The 20,886-nt window shown below is 45.9% G+C and overlaps 1 protein-coding gene across 1 annotated transcript in view; it reads right to left on the reverse strand.

Moving 5' to 3' along the window:
- LOC133021190 (fibronectin-like) overlaps positions 1 to 20,886 on the reverse strand; it is a 36,739-nt gene that overhangs the window by 7,492 nt on the left and 8,361 nt on the right. Inside the window, exons 11-35 of the mRNA XM_061087945.1 lie at positions 20,319 to 20,447; positions 19,937 to 20,080; positions 15,677 to 15,798; positions 15,388 to 15,556; positions 14,879 to 15,064; positions 14,591 to 14,719; positions 14,296 to 14,385; positions 13,991 to 14,185; positions 12,075 to 12,353; positions 11,701 to 11,964; positions 10,971 to 11,065; positions 10,448 to 10,616; positions 10,263 to 10,349; positions 4,951 to 5,142; positions 4,138 to 4,410; positions 3,548 to 3,662; positions 3,364 to 3,440; positions 3,180 to 3,269; positions 2,798 to 3,064; positions 2,578 to 2,694; positions 2,203 to 2,367; positions 1,930 to 2,085; positions 1,700 to 1,813; positions 1,305 to 1,574; positions 924 to 1,135 (exon numbers count right to left, since the gene is read on the reverse strand). Of these exons, the coding sequence (XP_060943928.1) occupies positions 924 to 1,135; positions 1,305 to 1,574; positions 1,700 to 1,813; positions 1,930 to 2,085; positions 2,203 to 2,367; positions 2,578 to 2,694; positions 2,798 to 3,064; positions 3,180 to 3,269; positions 3,364 to 3,440; positions 3,548 to 3,662; positions 4,138 to 4,410; positions 4,951 to 5,142; positions 10,263 to 10,349; positions 10,448 to 10,616; positions 10,971 to 11,065; positions 11,701 to 11,964; positions 12,075 to 12,353; positions 13,991 to 14,185; positions 14,296 to 14,385; positions 14,591 to 14,719; positions 14,879 to 15,064; positions 15,388 to 15,556; positions 15,677 to 15,798; positions 19,937 to 20,080; positions 20,319 to 20,447 (4,106 nt within the window). The remainder of the gene's footprint in view (positions 1 to 923; positions 1,136 to 1,304; positions 1,575 to 1,699; positions 1,814 to 1,929; positions 2,086 to 2,202; positions 2,368 to 2,577; positions 2,695 to 2,797; positions 3,065 to 3,179; positions 3,270 to 3,363; positions 3,441 to 3,547; positions 3,663 to 4,137; positions 4,411 to 4,950; positions 5,143 to 10,262; positions 10,350 to 10,447; positions 10,617 to 10,970; positions 11,066 to 11,700; positions 11,965 to 12,074; positions 12,354 to 13,990; positions 14,186 to 14,295; positions 14,386 to 14,590; positions 14,720 to 14,878; positions 15,065 to 15,387; positions 15,557 to 15,676; positions 15,799 to 19,936; positions 20,081 to 20,318; positions 20,448 to 20,886) is intronic.

Below are 20,886 nucleotides of genomic sequence, written 5' to 3' on the forward strand. Positions count from 1 at the left end.
CAGAGAAGCCTACCCCAATTTTGGGAAGAAGAAGTCCACGTGTGTCTGTTTATCTCTGTCTCCCACACACTGAACCATGGCAACTAACAGAACTAAATAAAGTGACACCCAGCAGGTCAAAATGTTGATGTTATCGTTTCTTAGCGCAGCGGTTCCCCGGTCTTGTTTCCGAACTGTGTTGCTGATTCCACAGCTTGAAGCTTGAGGCTAGACGGAGCTAGCTAGCTCCCCTCCCAGCGAGCTTTCCCCCCAGCTTCCACACACAGTCAGCAGGGACTCCCGACACTAACTACTACCCAGTGTTTGCTTCTAACCTGGTGGTATTATATAAACAGTGTCACGATAGAAGTGGAATTAAAGTCGTGACGGCGGGTTTTTGCACTGTTACCACTGCAGTTAGCATGGTTGCTAGCCCGCTAGCCTAGCCCGCTAGCGCCGTTTTGAAAGCTCGTTATAACCGTCTGTGACCGTGCACACATGCCGTCAGTGCTCTAACGAGCCACCGTCAGCCGGACAACTCTGCTGGCTTAACACACACGTCACATTAATCGTAGAATTGTAGTTGTTTATGTGTTTATTGTGAATCAGGAAGTAAGAGGTCCGGAAATGACGTCGAACAGAAATGACGTCGTACGGAAATGACGTCATACGGAAATGATGTCGTTCGCGGACCAATCACAGCCAAGAGCTGTCCGTGGGCTCTCCGACATAACACGGACAGTTAGAAAAATCAGAGGTGTACGAAAAGCTCTCCGAGGCGCTCGGAGAGGGCGTTTCACGACGGATAGGGCGGTCTTATCTGTCCGTTTTACAAAATACGAACAAGCATAAATTGGCCTTTAGTGACCCTCACTGGTCCCTTCTGTTTAATAGATGAGAAAGAACTAGGGTCCCCCCCCCTCCCTTCACAGACCCACACTCACCATGAGCCCAGAGATGTGTGCCTGAGTGGCGTCCGGGGCCAGGTTGATCTCTTTGGTCGGCCCGCTCTTGTTCTTTGGGTTCACCACCACACGGTAGCCCGTGAGGCCCTTGAGGGCGCTCAGTCGGTTCTCTTGACCCGGCACAGCCCAGCGTATAGTGAAAGAGGTGGGGCCAACCTGGGAGGACTGGAGGTCGGTGGGGGGTGTGATGGCTGGGGGAGGACAGAGAAGTAAAAGATGGTTAGAGGGAGACAGTCAAGTAAGAAAAAAAATATTTTACACTTTTAATTTAGACCTTTTCTAATACATCTCGATCCTTATTTATCTATTTTCAAAAATATTTCATATTTTCATTTAACATTTAGAACTTGTTAGTTGTACCTGTAGCTTGTGTCCCGATCACTGGGGTGCTGGCGGTGTCTTCATGCATGGCGATGACCTTCACAGTGTATTCAGTGCCAGGCTGCAGACCGTAGATGACAGTGGACTCTGCGTCTCCTCGGGGGGCCGGACGCACCTCTCGCTCACCCTCCTCCGGACTGGAGTACAAGATGCGGTAGGAAGTCACGACTCCCTCTGGACTGTCCCAGGTGATTCGCAGGGAGGTGGAGTCGATGTCTGCGAAGCTCAGGTCTTTGGGACGGTCCACGTCTAAAGGTGAAGAGAGTGGGTCAAAGGCAGAGGTGAGTAGAGGAGACGTAATGTTGTTTTCCTATTTGTCAAAGCGTGGAACACAATATTCCATTAATATCTCTCTGGAGAATGTAAACCCTCACTTGTTAAAGCGTTCACAACCAGCGGAGAGCTCTCTCCATCTTGTCCCAGTGCGTACACACTCAAAACGTACTCCACTGTGGGCATCAGGCCTGAGAAAGTCATCTCTGTCTGATCTAGAGAAGAAGAATAGAAGAATGTGAAAACCAGAATTTAAGAAACTACATAGATTACATTTTTCCTGCAGTGGAAATATAAGTGTAATTTGTGGGATTTTGGTCGGAGAACAAACCTGGAGCCACCACCTCAGTAAAAGATGGTCCCTGTCCATTTTTGGGGACCCCAGTTACCCTGTACCCCTTAATGGGGCCCTGGGCCGGGCTCCACCTCACCGTCACACTGTTGTCATTCAAACCCGTCACCTCCATTCCAGAGGGGGAGTCGACACCTAGTGGAGGAGACAGGAGAGATGATGAGAGGAGGAAGAGCGGAAACAAGAGGAAACTGCCTCATTGCTAGAAATGGGTGAAACGTGGTTTTGCATCCATGATGTGTTTGTGTGTACCTGTTCTGTGGGTGACATAGATGGGAGTGCTGGAGGCGGGGCTGTCTCCTCGACCAGTCACAGCATAGACAGTGACGGTGTAGTCGGTGCCAGGCTTCAGGTTAGAGATTGTGGCGGTGGACTGAGAGCCAGGGACTGTGAACTCCTTGGGGTTACTGTGACCTCCTGGATAAAGATGAGCAATGGTAAATGACAACAGTACTGGCTTTTAAAAGTCTGTAGACTGATGAACAAGTAACAGGAATCTTAACTGGAAATGGAAAGAAACTACAGAAACTTTTAAGAACTTGAGAGTGGGGGCTAAACAAGGTATCTCGTATCGCATCATATTAAATCGTACCGTATTACATTGGATTGTATCATGTTATGGCTCACCTGACTCTCCATGGGTGATCCTGTAGTACCGCACAGTGACAGGAGGGGCGTCCCAGCGCACAGTGATACTGGTGGGGCTGGAGTCCAGCACGTCCAAGTCTGTGGGAGCATCAGAAACTGGAGAGAGAGAGAGAGAGACATAAAAAGATACACGTTAACATCATAATGAGGATAAAATGGTGAATAAGTGACAGTCAAGCATTAAATCGAGGTTTCCTACTTGTCTTCTGTTTCCCATCGAGCGGCAGGCTCTCCTGGGTCCCGCTGACGGCGAAGATGTTGACCAGGTACTCAGTGTCTGGGAGGAGGCCTGTGAGGGTGAAGTGGTTCCTGGAGGGGGGCAGCCTCTCGTCTTTCGTCCTCCCGCCGGTGACCATCTGGTAACGGATGCGGTAACCGGTGATTTTGCTCTGGGGAGCGAGCCAGTGGATGGTGAAGGAGTTGGTGAAGATCTCCGAGAAACGCAGGCCCACCGGTGAATCCATCGCTGAACATACAAGGGAAAATATTCATTATTATTGTTCTCATGTGTTTTCTTAGATACCACAGGGGAGTTCTGGACCGATATTATCTTATAACCAAATCTGATGAGCACAACTCACTTGTTTTCTGGGTGCCGACAACAGGAGAACTCTCTCTCTGCTCATACACACACACCACGCTGACTAGATACTCTGTGTGAGGCAGCAAGTCTGTGCAGAGGGGACAGGAAATAAACACAAATGTAGTCGTCTGTTTTTGTATATGAACATTGAGGTCAATGCTTTGTTTCTGTGAATAACTTACTCCTCAGCACCACCTTGTTATCCCGGCCTCCGGCACTGGTCTCTGTAATATCATCTTCATCGTCAATAGGGTGATACCTGAATAAATAGGAATGCGTGGATGAACTTCTACTAAAAATACATCCGTTCAAGATGGCATTTGAATCAGATTTTTAAGAAAATATTGAGGGCATTTCTTGTCGTACCTGATGAGGAAACTATTGATGTCAGCAGAGTTTGGGACGACGGGAGTGACCCATGTGACTTCAATAGTGTTAGGCCCGACCTCGCCGAACTTCAGATCGGTGGGGGCGGGTACAGCTGAAGAGAGGAGAGGGCAAAATGATTTAAAATGTTATCTAAGAAAAAAATGAAATAACTAGAAGAGAACTAGAAGAGAAAAAGATTATATTTCTTAAAAAGGGAGTCTGCTTTGTGTGTGTGTCTGTGTGTAAATGTGCGTCTGAAGATTTACGACATCTTAAAAGTGAGAGAACAAGCAGTGTTTGCATTAGGGGGCAAAATTGCCTCAGTGGGATAAATCCCCCCTCAACTAAAACCAGATGTTACACACACACATACACACAGACACACACACACACACACACACAGACTGAGGATTATTAAACTGAAAACCCAGCATGCTGAGCAATTACATCAGCAATTTTCAACGTTTGACCTAAGAGCCTTGTATTGGGGTATATAACAAAGCGGGATTGATGGCTCACCAACACACAGTTGGGTATAGCTGATCATAATTAACGACAACGACAGTTGGGGAGTACTTCGATCTTACAGGTATGCTGCGTGACCGTGGTGGGCTCGCTCTCGCCGTTCTCCGTCACCGTGATAACGCTGATGTCGTAGTCGATGCCCGGCTCCAGTCCATAGACGGTGTATTGACCCGTGGTCGGCTGCACCATGTCCTCAAAGATGGGCACGCTCTCGCCGGCCGCCACCACCGTGATCCTGTAACCCGTGATGGCCGTGGTGTTGAGTGGCGACCAGCGCAGGCTGATGGTGGTGTCGCTCACGTCCTGGAAGCTGAGGTCTGTCAGCTGAGGGATTTCTGGGTAAGTGGAGAGAGGGTGTGGAAGGAAGGGGGGAGGGAGAGGAAGAGGGAGAGAAGACGGAACACCAAACACAGAGGCAAAGGTGGAAGGAAAGGGGTTAGAGGCAACACGTTGAAGCAGTGGTTAAAAGAAGCAAGGACAACTCTGGTCTTCCATTAGGTTTATATATTCAATATATCACAATTATGGAAGAGTGAATGTCTATAAAAGCAGCTTTTCCTGGTATATATTACTAGTTAGTGAGATTTTAGCTACTAGTTATTCAATAAATCTTCTCCATTGAATTTCTCTTAAAATATATACCAAGGAAATAAAGCATTAATGTTGAAAACAGTCGCAGAGCTGTTTCCATTAGCTGGTTGGTGATGAGTTAGAGAAGCAATGCTAACAGATCTGTTATCTGTTGAAAGAAGTTGCTTCTGTAAACAACATCTGGGTCTTACCTGTTCACGTAGAACCTCATAAAACTCAGGATCTTTTATGTAATTCATAATCCGTTGGCCATCGATCAGCCATTGATCTCATTCACATCTCACCTGGTGTAATGATGGTCGATACGGGGGTGCTCTCCATATCATCCTTCACCGTCACCACGCTGACGTTGTACTCCACTCCAGGACTGAGGTTCTCCAAGGTGCACGAGTTCTCTCCCGCCGCCACAAACTCCTCCACGCTGTTTCCTTGCTGCCCATTGGTCGGAGTGCACATCACTCTATAGCCAGTGATGTCTGGAGAGGGACAAATGAGAGACATTTAGCTGTAGTTTGATTATGGATCATTTTTATTTGAATGTCTTGGCATGCACGTGTGTTTGTGTACAAGCGTGTGTGTGTGTGTGTGTGTGTTGCTGGGTAGATCTGGTACTAAGGCTCAAGGCCGGCGCATGCTTCTGCGTTTTCACGGGAACGGAGACGCAAGAGCCCTTCCGGGCCCCTCACGGCCCTTCCTACGTCCTTACATGCGTCGGCCAATTTTTCTAACTAGACGGCAAAGCCCTGCAAGCGTCACCCGGCAGCGAGGGCTGTGATTGGTCTGCTGACTACATCATTTCCGGAGTCGCATTTCCGGTTCATGCCCGGAAACCACGGAAGATTTAGAAGAACGAATATGGACCAGATAGAAGAGCACTTGGCAGAAGAGATCCGACACTATGTCCACTAGTATAACCCGTCACTAACCGGCGGATTTTTCCGCCAGAAAAAGGCTCTGCGGAGCCGCCGTGGCGATGTAAATAAATCGCTCTTCTTCGTGCAACACACGAAGAAGAGCCGACTTCGACAAAAAACATTACTGCGCCTAGTGTTCTGGCGGGGAATTGCATGGCAACACGCGCAACGGTTGGAGAACCATGAATGACAACGAGTCCTGCGTTACAGCTGCGTGCGTACAACGCAGAAGCATGCGCCGGCCTTCAGTTAAATGATCTGGAAGACAGGACAAGGTCTGTATGTGTGTGTATTTGGATGGCAGGAGCTGGCATGCAAACACTTTCATTCATCAAGGTTGTCAGTATTTACAATATGAATATGTGTGTGTGTGGGTGTGCTGCATCAGTGTGTGTCTGAGCTGTCATGCAGACGTCTTCTTCCATTGGATCAGTCGTTGGTGCCAATGGGCTATTTGTCGAATCAAACCCAGAATCACTTCCCTACCTCCCTCCAACAATCTCTAACCCAGACACACACACTTTACGAAACTTTGTGGGGGGGTGCAGCTTTTTGCAACAGTCAGTCCACAGACACGGTCAAACCTTCTTCTAAAGGCTCCATTATGCTTCTCCGTGTCCGTGGCGCACGGAGAGACGCACGGATCCCACAAACTCTTTTTGATTTTTGCTTCTCCGATAACTTTCCATGCTGAAGACAATTCACCGCCAAACAGAAGGTGGCGCAACGGAAATCAAGCTTAGAGAAGCCTACCTCAATGTGCATAGAAGAAGTTCACGTTTGTTGTTTACAGCTATGGTTTACCTCCTCACGGCTTTCCTCACACACAGTGAACGGTGGCAACTAACAGAAATAAATAAAGTGACACCCAGCGGGTCAAAATGCTGATGTAATCGTTTCTTAGAGCAGCAGTTCCCTGGTCTTGTTTCCGAACTGCGTTGCTAATCCCACAGCTTGAAGCTACACGGATGCAGCTAGCTCCCCCAGCCAGCAGGGACTCCCGATACTAACTACTGTCCAGTGTTTGCTTCTGACCTGACGGTGTTTGAGAAACAGTGTCATGATAGAAGTGGAATTAAAGTCGGGACAGCGGGTTGTTGCGCTGTTACCACAGACGTTAGCATGGTGGCTAGCCCGCTAGCGCCGTTATGACACGGCGTTATAACCGTACACACATGCCGTTAGTGCTCTAACCAGCCACCGTCAGCCGGACAACGGTCCAAAATTGGCACAGGATCATTTTGATGAGTTGTTTATTTCATTTCACCACGAGACTGAAACACAGGCACAAGAGCAGCCGATACTGATCTCATGGAACAACAACATAAAGAATAATTATCTGTATGTACACAATGTTCGTTTTGTTGCTCATATCGAGCTGAATTTCAGAGCTTTCATTTATAATAGTTTTGAGTTTAGGTCTGAAGGTTGTGATGGTTGCTTATCAGACCAGAAATAACACCAGCTCTTTAAATTATTCACAATTGTATATATATACACATCAAAGGCACAAATGACAACAGTACGTTTTCTAACTTTACTCTGCAAACATGCCGATATGAATTATCTTTCTGTTTATATACAAATGTATTTTATGAATAATGTGATTTGAAATTTGATTCTTACGCATATAATAGACTGTAGATACGAATAAAAAGTTACACTTCAATAAGTGAGCAGAGAATTGTGTGCAACCGTTAGCCTGCATTAGCATTAAGCTAATTCAGCTACCTCAGAAGTGAGCACACAAGTGCCTTTGATCTTGTCACAATGTCCCAGCCTTGATCTACTTCAAAGGCTTTTTGGAAAGCTTCACACAAGATATCTATTGCACACAATTCAGACCAGTGCAGAGTGGACCTGTATATTTTGACTTAATATTGCTTTCAAGTATTTTATTATTATCTCTAAAGACAATGGACCCAAACCCAACGGTTGACCCAGAGGAGATGGAGTTGACCTACAGTATTTTGGACTTTGACATGCTAATGGCAAAATGGGAGTCAAACATTAGCGACTCTTCTCTTCCTCCTAATGATACCCCTGCTGAGGAGAGGGGCCCCCAGGAGCCTCAGACCGAGTGCTACGTGCCTCCCGGAGCAGCACCGCTCAGCCTGGAGCAAGCAGTCCTGCCTGTGCCTGGATTTCATGCTGCACAGACCAACTTTCCTCTTCTTCCTCTTTCTGATGCACTACTTGCTGAGGTAGCGTTTGGCCCCCAGGAGCCTCAGACCGAGTGCTACGTGCCTCCCGGAGCAGCACCGCTAAGTCCGGAGCAGCCAGTCCTGCCTGTGCCCGGATTTCATGCTGCACAGACCAACTTTCCTCTTCTTCCTCTTTCTGATGCACTACTTGCTGAGGTAGCGTTTGGCCCCCAGGAGCCTCAGACCGAGTGCTACGTGCCTCCCGGAGCAGCACCGCTCAGCCTGGAGCAGCCAGTCCTGCCTGTGCCCGGATTTCATGCTGCACAGACCGACTTTCCTCATCTTCCTCTTTCTGATGCCCTTGCTGAGGTAGCGTTTGGCCCCCAGGAGCCTCAGACCGAGTGCTACATGCCTCCCGGAGCAGCACAGCTCAGCCCGGAGCAGCCAATCCTACCTGTGCCTGGATTTCATGCTGCACAGACTGACTTTCCTATTCTTCCTCTTTGTGATGCACCTGCTGAAAGAGCGTTTGGCCCCCAGGAGCCTCAGACCAAGTACTACAGGCCACTGGGAGGAGCACCGCTCACCCTCCAGCAGCGAGTCCTGCCTGTCCCTAGATTTCATGCTGCACAGACCGGCCTACCTCCCCTTCATCCTTATTATGCCCCAGCTGAGGAAAGGTTTGGCCCCCAGCAGCCTCAGACAGATAACTACTGGCCTCTGGGAGCAGCACAGTTCAACCTGCATCACCCAGTCATGCCTGCCCCTGAACAGGCTCCTCCGATGTACCAGCCACCAACTGTCATGCAGCCAAACTACATGTACTACCAGGGAGCTCCTTCTTACTACAGCCAGGTAAGGTATTATTAACAGGTTAAAGATTCATTCATAAGAACTTTATCAATATCAGCTATAACGAAATTCACTATTAGAACTAATAGTTCATGGCGAGTAGTGATCATGACTGAGTTCTGGGATATACCACAGAGCAACTATGACAGATTATCCATCAATCGTTGGTCTGTCATTGTTGGGATTACCACGTTAGCATCATGACAGGGATTATTAAGTCTGGTTCAAGTATAACTATGTTCTGGCTGTGTTTTTAGTCCACAGCAGCTTATTCAAGCAGTAACTAAAACTTTGTGTTTGTGTCTCCAGTTCAACAACGGGCCAGTTGTGAGTCTCCCTCAGGGCATTGGAACAGGCCTGACTCCTATAGGATCCATGTATGTATCTCACATATAAATGCAAACAAACACACACCTGTGAGCCTCTGTTTGTATCTTCAAACCCTCTTCTTCTGTCATCTAATGTGTCTCCCTGATTGTGTCTTTATAGGAATGGAAATGTCTATTATGGGGTTGCGGACTGTTCATCTCCTGCTGTCACTTCAGATGTCTTTGTAATTAACTCCAACGCGCCACAGTAAGTTCACCTGACTGATTCATCATCTGTGGCTAACCACAACAAAGCCCGACTCAAAATCAAATCACAGTCACCTCATGTGTCTTATTTTTATTATCCATCTATGAACCTGTATCCTCGTTTCTTTCCTCAAAGCGGAAATTCATGCTCTCCCTCTGCTTTGCTATTTTCCCATAGAAAGAAAAGGTGTTACACAAAGCTGCACGACAAGAGCCAGCCGTATGTCAAGAGGCCCCCAAACGCGTTCATGATATTCCGCATGGAACAGAGGCCACTCGTTGTGGCAGAGATCCAAAACCCTGAATGTGCCGCTGTCAACAAAGTAATTGGAAAGAGAGTAGGTGTCTTTGCTCTGTATGTTTGGAACTCTTGGTGTCACACAAACTTCACCAGAGTTTAATAAAAGATTTAAAAGCGGTCGAGTAGGCTACTGTCAAAGACAACACTTCTAAAATGTTGAATTGTTCCTCTAACTATACTTCTGTGTGCACTTATGCTTGTGTTGTTGTGTGTCCACAGTGGAAGTCAATGTCCAAAGAGGAGCAGGCAAGATACTATGAATATGCAAGCACGCAGAAGCAGATTCATTATCAGCGTTTCCCTGGGTGGTCGACCCGTGACAATTACGTATGTACTATGCACTATGCTCACATACAACTCCTACATGTTCATATCATTTAACACTCAATAATGCAACTGATATCACAGTCTGACATGTTGTCTTTGTGTACAGGGCAAAAAGAGAAAGAGGATACGGAGGAAGGGTCCAAGTACAACTGAAGATTATGTGATTTGAACTCTCCAGGTCTTCACTTACTGCACCTTTTTCAATAAATCAATAAATAAAAGGTTTCCTCCAGTCTAATTCTGATCCATCACAGATTATCCATCGAGTAAAAAAATCTAAATCAGCAAAATAAGCCTCGAAGACAAGGGGTAGGGCCAATGGGGTTGGGCCTTAATGTTTCGGAGCAGACAAGCCAGCTCCCCTGCATTTACGAGTAACCAATCAGTCTGTATCAGTGCATTCATGTACGTCTGTATGTGTGTGTGTGTGTGTGTGTGTGTGTGTGTGTGTGTGTGTGTGTGTGTGTGTGTGTGTGTGTGTACCTGGTGTACTGGCTCCATTCCACAGCACAGTGAGCTCGCCAGTGTTGGGGTTAGACTCCAGGTTGAGATCCGTGGGGGGAGAAAGAGCTGGAGAGGAAGAGGAGGAAGAGGAGTCAGTGGAGGAGAGAAACAAAAGTAAAGGCAGATTAAAAATGTGGCATGGGAGGAATAAAAGTTATATTTACGCGTGACAACACGGCGTGTGATTGGCGTTCCCTGCTCCTGGCCGTTGATGACCGGCTGGACACTGTAGGTGTACTCCACGCCGGGTGTCAGGCCGGAAACGTAAATGCTCCCTGAGTCCGAGGTCACGTCTCTGGGGGCTTCTCCGCCCTGACTGGGACGCACTGTCAGCTGAGAAACAAGTGAACACGAGAGTCAGAGAGACAGAGGGACACAGGAAGGGGAGGGGGCGGGTAGGAGGTAAGGGTCGGAGGTTAATGTTTTCCCAAGAAAATGGATGCCAGCGGAACATTCTCATCTCTGGTGTGACATATTTTGACCAATCACATTTATCCTTGAGGCCTGAGCCTAGTTCCCATATCAGCAAACTCCAAAGGGGCCAAACACAGAAGTTAGTGATGTGCTACTAACAGCAAACACAGGGAAATACTGTTTATAAGGACAATCACACAATACAGTCTACATGTATATGTAAATATTCAATACAAATGTGTTATGTATGTCATGTATGAGAAGAGAACGTACCTTGTATCCAACCTTGGGAACTGGATTCCAGGATATTATGATGGAGGTGTCAGTCACATCAGTGCTGAATTGAGGAGCGTTTCCCATTGGTGGAGCTACAAACACACAGAGAGAACAAGTGGGTCAGGTTCAGTTTCGATTTATTACATTTACATAGTCGATACACATTCAGAAGATAGCTCCTTTATTTTCTATTAGAATCCGATCGATACATCGGCCGGTATGAAAATGTTTATCTTGCAGAATAAACAATACAGAGAAATTGTTCATTTTTAGTTGTTCCAAGTTCTATGTGTTTTTTCTTTATATTTGTAGGTAACTTATATAACTACTATGGTTAAACCGTAAAATATCAAGCCTAAATAGAGATTAACAGTGTGTCACTGGAAGTAAAATAGTTCCTTCACTCTTTAAATAATTAATTGTTTTATGGTCAAGACTCATCTGGTAGACAGTCGGCCTGGTCTCAAGCTTTAAACTCTTTTCTATAAGGATTTTATGAAATATCAATTGACAAAATAAATGTGAAATGTAATTCCAGAACCAGAGCTGTTCTAAAAGTGGGCAGTCACAGTTATGCTCTATTACAGTTATTTGACACAAGGGTTTGAAAGAGACATCTGAGGAATCATTGCCAGTATCTTCATCAGAAATGGTTTCTTCCTTTCGATAGGTATTGGACCCACAATATAAAAGTGCCTAAATTCTCATTTGTATATCAGATACTCACTGGTGGTAAACACAGCGATCTGTCCTTCCCCCAGCGTGGTGTCCTGCTCGCCGTGCAGCGTGGCGGTGTACTCGGTGTCCGGCCGCAGGTTGAGCAGTGTGTACTGAGAGAGGCGAGCAGGCAGGCGCAGCTGCTTGGGATTGGAGCCCTCGACGGTGAGGAAGAGGCGGTAGCCGCTGATTTTGGCTCTGGGGGCGAACCACAGCATGACGGCACTGTCCTCGGTCACGTTGGTGAAGCGGATATCTGTGGGAGCATCCGGCTCTAGCAAGAGAAACATTGATAAACACTGTTAGATGTGGAAGAGTTTGATAAAAAATAAAAATTTTACACAAAAGAGACAACCATGTGTGTGTATTGTCTGTTGGACTCACTGGTAGTTTGCTCGCCAATCAGAGGCAAACTCTCCTCTCCGTTGTGAATGGTGTAGACGCTGAAGCGGTACAGTGTTCCCGGCTGTAGGTGTGTCACCTCGATGTAGGAGTTCTGACTGACAGGCAGGGTCATCTCCCTCTGAGGGGAGACGGACTCGTCCACTGGGACGACGGTGACACGGAAACCCGAGACATCAGTGCCCGGGCCGGTCCAGGTCAGCACGATCTTATTATCGGACACCTCGAAGAACTGCAGGTCCGTGGGAGAAATCACTTCCTCTGTGGACAGGAAACAAAAGTCTCTTTTTAATATCCATTTAGATTTATCTCAGAAGTTTTAATGATATTGTAGAGTTAGTGTATTTTGGCAGAATCGAGACAAAAAAGCAATCATGTACAGCATTTTTCAACAGATAACATGTCCAAACATGACATCCCATAAACCCCAGTGAACGCTGCTCACCCAGTGTGTATGGTTACCCCCATAATTCATGTGTATTAATGTGCTTTCCTTTCTCTGGCTTAACCAAACATGCATCTGCAGTAGATTCATTTCAGTACAGAGTTCGTCTAAACCCCAGCGGTCTATCACTGAATAGCTGGAATAACTCTCCTGCAGCTGTTGGAAATAAACTTGGTGGTTCTGTGGAGACACATGTTTCTTAACTGCATGAGGGAAGGGCCCATAACTCACAACAGCATAGAATTAAGTTTAAGTTTAGATAACAGCGTAATGTTTTGTTAATATCCGTAGTTCTAATTTATCTCAGCTTTTACAACGTTGAGCCTTCTTATCACCTCAGATAATACAAAAAAGATGGAAATTAAATTAAATTCCATGTACCTTTATGTCAAAACATGATTTTAAATCATTCTCTGATACGTCATTCATTTCATTTTATGTTGCATATCATCAGAGCACAAGCCGGTTTATAGTTTAACTATCAAATCAGGTGTATTGCAAATTATCTGCAGAGAAAGTGTCAAATCATTTCACTGCCTCATGTTCTGCACAAAACACACACATATCTATACCTCAAGCAAAGTACAAAGCAAGTACCTACTTAATTAACAAAGTACATATTTTATCAATTTATTTGTCCTTCACCTCAGTAGAATGTTTGAGTTCTACCTCCACCACTGAATGAAATAACGATCCTGTGGCAAGCGCAGCTCTGACTTGTATACATCGGCCACAGAGAGGGAGATTTACTTCAAATATACCATCACCTACTCTGAACTAGGTTATTTATGTATTCCATTGTACTGTACAAGTAAGCACACACACAAACACACACACACACTTTTCCAGCATCTGCTTGACTGACCCAACAGCATGTTTCGACCTGGCAGACTCGCACTGTGCTACGTAACCACAGTTGAGCAGAAGTCGAGCGCAGCATTTGTGAACTCGATGACTTCACTTTCCATTGGAAAACTCTCTTGACTTCTAGTATTGAGAATTGAAACGTGTCCATAAAGAATCGCTAAATAGGCCACAAGACGACTCGCAGGTGGATGTTGGAGGGAGAATTTCAACTCAACTTCACATGATACACAGCTGGAACTATGGGGGGTGTTTAAGGATCAAAATCAAAACATTTGCAGATCTGTGGTCCCTGCAAAACAAATCCTAGTTGGACAAAACAAGTGACATGTGTCCCAAAGCTTATTAATCTTTTCATTTCACATAGTAAGTGCCAGCAAATGGAAATTCTAATCTCTTTCAACCAATTTGTTTTGGTAAGTATTAGTCAATATACCACTAGATACATAGACATTGTAAGTATGAATAAAAACATAAACATATAAAAGATACTTCTCCAGAAACCCTTCCCACTGTTCTAAAGACTTTGCTCGACAATTTCTATAAAAGATACACACATTAGTTGTCGGTCTTTGCACACATTGTTTACCTGGCAGTGGATCTCCTGCAGTGTTGACCTGCACAAAGATAGGCTCGCTCTCCAGGCTGTCCTCCACGGCGTAGATGCTGATGTTGTACAGCTTCCCAGGTCGGAGGTCGCTCAGGGTCACGGACGTGGCCGTGTCGGGCAGATTCAGCTCCGTGCTCTCACCTTCCAGTGACGGCGTGTAGACGACTCGATAACCTGCGTGCAGGAGGAGACCGTACAATTCATCGAGAGCAGGCAGAGGTTCAACTTGGCCACATGGAGGTGAGAGATTTTTAGCTGCAACTGACGATATTGACGTAACTAACCTGTGATGGGAGCCAGTGGTTTATCCCAGCTGATCATAATGGAGGTTTCTCCCACCTCCTCCACTTCATGCTCAACAGGGGCATCAGGAGCTGTGGAACAAATGAGGTGTCACTTGATTTACACTTGCTGGTACATCGTTCACTCCATTGATTGCAGATGAGAAACTGTATTTCAGTCTAGCCCCAATAATTCTTGTGCCTTAGATGAGGAAGAGAAAACACCCGAGAAGAAACGTGGATGGGAATAAGAAATAAGAGGAAAGTGGAAAGAGTGTGTGTGTGTGCATCGTCTCACCGGTGATTTGTGAAGTAGTAAGAATGAGGGTGTCATCTCCAGTATCTGTGACCTCATAGACGCTGACCGTGTATTTCCTCCCAGGAAGAAGCTCATTAAGGTTCACTGAGGTAGCTGAACGTGGAAGATCTAAGGGGAAAAAGACATTATCATAAAACAACTCAGTTTTCATGCTTCAGCAACTAAATAAATGCAACAATACACATTTATTTGATGCCACTGCAAATTACAACCAAATCAAATTGTATTTGCAAATGTATTTCTGCACATGTATGTATCTGCTGTTACCTAGCACCATGGGTTGTCCTGTGGTCTGCCCCTGCTCACTGAGCTCATACTCCACTCGGAAACCAGAGACTGTGTCGGAGGCGGAGACCCAGGAGACCACGAAGCTGCTGGAGGTAATTTCCGTCACCGACTCGGAGGTGTCGATCACAGGCGGAAGCTGGGTGGTCTCCCCTTGTGAAGTAGCCACTACAGGGGGACACACATATGGAAAACAAGAGTTGGCTACCAGACAAGACTGTCCAGGAAATCACTTCTCACAGAGGACTAAACAGATTTAAAGAAGAAGAAAAGATTGTGCTTTTATGATGTTGCAAGCACTTCCCCAGACCCCGGTTTACAGTATCATCTTCCAAATTTTTGCAAACCAGCAACAGTGGATAAGGTTAGACAAACATTTTGCAAGGACATGCAGAAGAAAAACATCCGCTCCTCAAAGGCCAAGATGGATGATGTAGACACGGTTAATACTGTCACACAATCAGTGTGTTTTGAAGCCCGGCCCAACTCACATGATCCATAATTGGTGGTGAAGTCAAAGCGTGTGATCTCTCGGCGGCCGAACCGCAGAACGCTGACCAGCTGACCCTCGTAGGTGATGCCGGGCTTCAGTCCAGAGATGGTGTAGGAGTTCAGGTGGCCAGGGATCAGCACCTCCCTCCACGGGGTGTGGGTGTTTTTCTGTCAAATGGGATGAGGGGCCGTTAGAAAAAGAGAAGTGAGGGTCTTTCAAAGAAGTCAAATGTTAGAATATGAAAAGTCAGGTCATTGTAAACTGTGATGGACGATCAGAACACTCACCGCTCTCCACTTGAGGATGTACTGAGTGATGTGAGCAGACTGGGGAGCATTCCACTGAATGGGGTGCGAGTTGGGCTGGTTTCCAGATTCCGTTATGAGCACCTGCACAGGACGTTGACCACCTGGGAGAGAGAGAGATAGAGAAATACAGACAGAGGTGTAAAGGCCAATTTATGCTTGTCCGTCTTTTCTAAAACGGACAGATAAGACCGACATATCCGTCGTGGAACGCCCTCTCCGAGCGCCTCGGACAGCTTTTCGTACACCTCTGATTTTTCTAACTGTCCGTCTTTATTTCGGAGACCCCACGGACAGACATTGGCTGTGATTGGTCCGCGAACGACATCATTTCCCTACGACGTCATTTCTGGATTTCACATTTCCGGACCTCAAACTTCCTGCTTGACAATAAACCCAAACACAACTACGATTCTACGATTAATGTGACGTGTGTGTTAAGCCAGCGGAGTTGTCCGGCTGACGGTGGCTCGTTAGAGCACTGACGGCATGTGTGCACGGTCACATACTGTTATAACGAGCTTTCAAAACGGCGCTAGCGGGCTAGCCACCCACCATGTTAACTGCGGTGGTAACAGTGCAAAAACCCGCCGTCACGACTTTAATTCCACTTCTATCATGACACTGTTTCTATAATACCGTCAGGTTAGAAGCAAACACTGGGTAGTATTTAGTGTCGGGAGTCCCTGCCGAGTGTGTGTGGAAGCTGGGAGGGGAGCTAGCTAGCTCCGTCTAGCTTCAAGCTACACAGAGCTTTAAGCTGTGGAATTAGCAACAGAGTTCGGAAACAAGACCGGGGAACCGCTGCGCTAAGAAACAATAACATCAGCATTTTGACCCGCTGGGTGTCACTTTATTTAGTTCTGTTAGTTGCCATGGATCAGTGTGTGGGAGGCGAGTCGACAGAGGTAAACAGACACACGTGGGCTTCTTCTTCCCATAAATGGGGTAGGCTTCTCTGAGCTCGTCTTCCGTTGCGCCACCTATGGGTTTGGCGGTGAATTGTTTTCAACGTACAGTCGTCGGAGATGTTAAAATCAAAAAGACTCTCCGCTCTCCGTGCAACTCTCTCCGTGAAACGGATACGTAGAAGCATAATGGAGCCTTAAGCAAACCAGTCTCACTTTTCGTACTGGTCAGAAGGGATTTTATGGATGGTGCAAAAGGAATTAGTGCTTTTAAATGTACAATAACTTAACGCCAACACATTGCCAAATTCATTAAAATGTCCCAAAGCCTGAACTTTTACGTGACCCATCTTAACATTGAGTATCACTGAATGTGCAACAGCTTGTTCCTTGAGCAGAACACAGCAGGAGTGAGGGGGGGAGAAAAACCAGCACGTCCCTGTGAGATTCCAGCATCTCTGACTTTCTCTGCTCTGCAACCTTCTCTATTTCACCATTTTCCTAACCTCCCTGTTCTCTAGGAAGTATTGTGTTACTGCATGAACAGTTTGTGTGCAGTGAATCAGCATTTAACGGTGACTTTACTGGTAGTTAGTATGAACATAATAAACCGAATACACAGTAACAAGAAGCATTACTGTAAACAATCTGTATCTAAATGCCTTTTAAAATCTATTTCGAACCTCTGTTAGGACTGTGAACAGAACTAAACACAATATAGCTATGGGAACAAAATAAATACAGTTTAATCCATTGTCCCATAAACCCTGAAGCATTGTGGACATATATGGTTGATGTCATGTGAAATGATCACGCAAGAGAATATGACAACTTTAGAAACAGCAAGCAGCCAAGAGGAGAAGTATAAGAATTGTTGGATGAAGTCTATCAGGTTGGAGAAAACCAGGTTTTGACACCTAATTGATCACAAGGCCTCGCTGCAATCTGCCAAACATTTAACAGCTGTCTATAACATTTGGGAACCTCTGTTGGTGGAATCCTCTGTGGAGAGCTTTGCAGTGGGGAGTTGTGCAGCTGACAGGAGCTCAATGAACATCTGACTGCACTGGACAGACCTGGGTTCTGTGCAGTTTCCAGGAAAAAGATAACCAGACATCTCACATATCTGAGTGTGCAGGTTGAATACATAAGCAGGTGATTGGAGATAAAAGAAGAAACCTGATATCAGCACGAGTTCACAGCTGCAGACTCTGTACTGGTCCCAGAAATGAAACGAGGGTATCAAATCATCTCTAATGCAAACAGAGGTAATTTGGAGAACATAAGCTGTGCTGATAGAAGCTGGTAGCTTCTATAAAGAACTGAGGTTTTCTGACCGTTTTTCCAAATAGCAGAGCTGTAATCCAAGTTTCTTAGCAAGTGGCTTGGTTAACCAGAAGTCGCTCGCAGATACGCAAACCTCAAAAACAATCTGGGACCAATTACTGTCTATTACAGACCCACAGGCCACTGGCGAGTGGAAGGGCTGCGGAGAATCAGATGTGGGACGTGCATGGAAACGGAAGCACCCTTGCAGTGGATGCATGTGCACACACACACACACACATACACACACACATTCTCCCGGCATTATATGCACATCTGTTAAACTCCAAACCCCCCCCCCCCCCCCCTTACTTTGCAAACCTAGACACAACAATCATTCTTGATGACGGTAGATGCACGACAAGATGGTGATAAGGACTAAAGTAAAGGGAAGCAATATTGAGAGTCTAAAGATTAAAACCCAAACATGGAGATGATAACGCAGGTGGCAAAAGGTAAAACATTCTTTTCTTTTTACGAGATCTTATCAATGTCTGAATGGCTGAATCTGGAGTTTTGCCATTTTTTCCTTTTATGGTGTTTTACTCAGTAAGCCGAGTGATTTGGTGTCTGGATCTGCTCCTGACTGCCCTTAAATCTCAGTTTGCTGTGTTTTGTAAGTCTAAGCACACACACACACGCACACACACACACACACACACACACACACACACACACACACACACACACACACACACAAACAGCATGTTCACAGCTGTTTGCCATTACGGCCACTTAAGGCAGAACAGCGCCCTACATTTTGTATCTCCCGTCAACCTGCTTCACACACAGAGGAACGGTTCGATGTTCCCTTACCTAAAACTAGTCAAACCATAGGACTGCACTTTACAGTATACTGATGTATAGCATATGCATGTGTACTATGGGATGTGTTACAATGTTTTTTCTCATGCTCTAATCACATAACTAAACTCACACCACAATCTTGATAAGGAACTAGGGGGACATGGGAAGAGGAGGGAATGGGAACAGCTCTAAATGTCATGCTGCACTGGCAGGACTAGGAACACAATACAACACACAAGAGCAACAGTGGACACGCAATAGTTGATAAGTGAACAGGGGTTGAATCAACTGTTAAAGTCCAAAAAGAGTGGAGAAGTCCAAAGGGGGATAACGCCTGGAAATCTACTTTGACTTGAGAAAGGAGGCTGAAGGAAAAAGAAATATAAGCGGAGACAAACCATCTTACAAAGAGGTTGGAATCAGTGATGCTATCTAGCCCGGCTTGGTTTCAAGGAATTAGGAGACGTAACCATAATGGCTCGATACAGACATGTTTCACTGAAGCATGACCCCAATCTGAGTGATAGAGACATGAAAACCGATGGGGAATAGAATCCATAAACTTGAAAACTGTTGCTGAACGAGCTTTAAAGGAGGGAGAAGGTGTTGGTGGTACACACACCCACACAAACACACAAACACACAGAAACAGCCACGCTGCAGTGTGGTGTTCTGTACAGCTGTGGCAACAGCACAGGGGATGTACCACATGCCAGCAAGAACAAAGGGCCCCTGAGTGGGGGGTGTATTTGTAAAAGAGGAAATCACACACACCCCCCACCCCACCCCAACCCACCCCTGTCTGCTACACATCAAAGTCTCGGGCCTCATTTTGGAGGTGACTAAAGCAAACATTTTGCACTGCGAGAAGTGAAGCACAATTTGTAACTTTAACTAATTTCCTCCCATCAGTGTCTGTGAATTTCTACTGTGAACATTTAGTCAGTTCTGTACAAACATGGTTTTACAAAGACACAAAGCTTCAACAGCTTCAATAACTGAATGAAGACCTAACAACCAAACAGCATAAAACAATACAACAAGAGACTGACACAGAATCAAAAGTCAAAGACCAGGACGGGAAAAGAGTTGCGGCAAAATGTAAATATTTCAGGAACAAAAAAATAAGTAGATTGTCAAGATTGTGATAGAAAGTCTGACTTTTCTAGGAATATTAAGTTAGTAAATGTTCACTTCTTACCAGGGTATGACTGCTGGGGCTCACAGCTAAGCTCTCCTACACCGTTGCCGTAGCAGTAGCACTTGTACATGATCCCGTGGATGAGTTTATCCCAAGACTCTCCAATCTTATAGAAAGCTCTGGTCTCCGGCTCCTGGCACTGGTCTGTGGGCGGGGGGGCATGAAACCAGTTCACTCAACAGGCTCCACTGGTGAGAGCAATTTTACACATGTGGAACTAGAAATGCATGTGCTGTCCAATAAACCATGTTTCATCTTACAGAAATCATAAGATAAGTTGAAGTAGATAGAAACAAAATAGGAGTTTAGACTTCATTAAGGTTCAGTTTAGTTAAAAACTTTTCACATGTTACACCCATTGAGATGTAAAACTATAACTCACCGACGGCGTCACACTTCCAGCGGCCACGTCCCTGTCCGTAGCAGGTGCAGTTCATGGTGTATCCCTCTTCATGTTGTTTGGTGAAGGTCTGGTTCACCTCATAGGTCAGAGTGTCCACAATACACTGGTCTGCAACACACACACACACACAGACACACAAACATAAGGTATGTGACGTCGTGGACAACACGTCCAAAAAGAAACCTCTCTCCTCTGAACATCTGCTCTACTGAAGGCTGTGTGTGTCTGTGTGTGTGCGTGTGTGTGTGTGTGTGTGTGTGTGTGTGTGTGTGTGCGTGCGTGCGTGCGTGCGTGCGTGCGTGCGTGCTTGCTTGCGTGCGTGTGTGTGTGTGTGCGTGTGTGTGTACACATGGGCTGCAGGTGCATCTGAAGCCCCTTAAAGTGCAGGTGTGCAGGCTCACTTCTGACCTTTTGGCAGGTGAGTGATTATATGACACGTGACCTTTCACCTCCTCACTCAGAGAATTATAATATAACTCTGTAATTATGACGCCTCACACATAGAGGGTAACGCAGCCGGGACAGACGACCCCCAATCGTGAATTCT

Source organism: Limanda limanda, chromosome 16 (assembly GCF_963576545.1).
Source record: "Limanda limanda chromosome 16, fLimLim1.1, whole genome shotgun sequence".
Lineage (NCBI taxonomy): Eukaryota > Metazoa > Chordata > Actinopteri > Pleuronectiformes > Pleuronectidae > Limanda > Limanda limanda.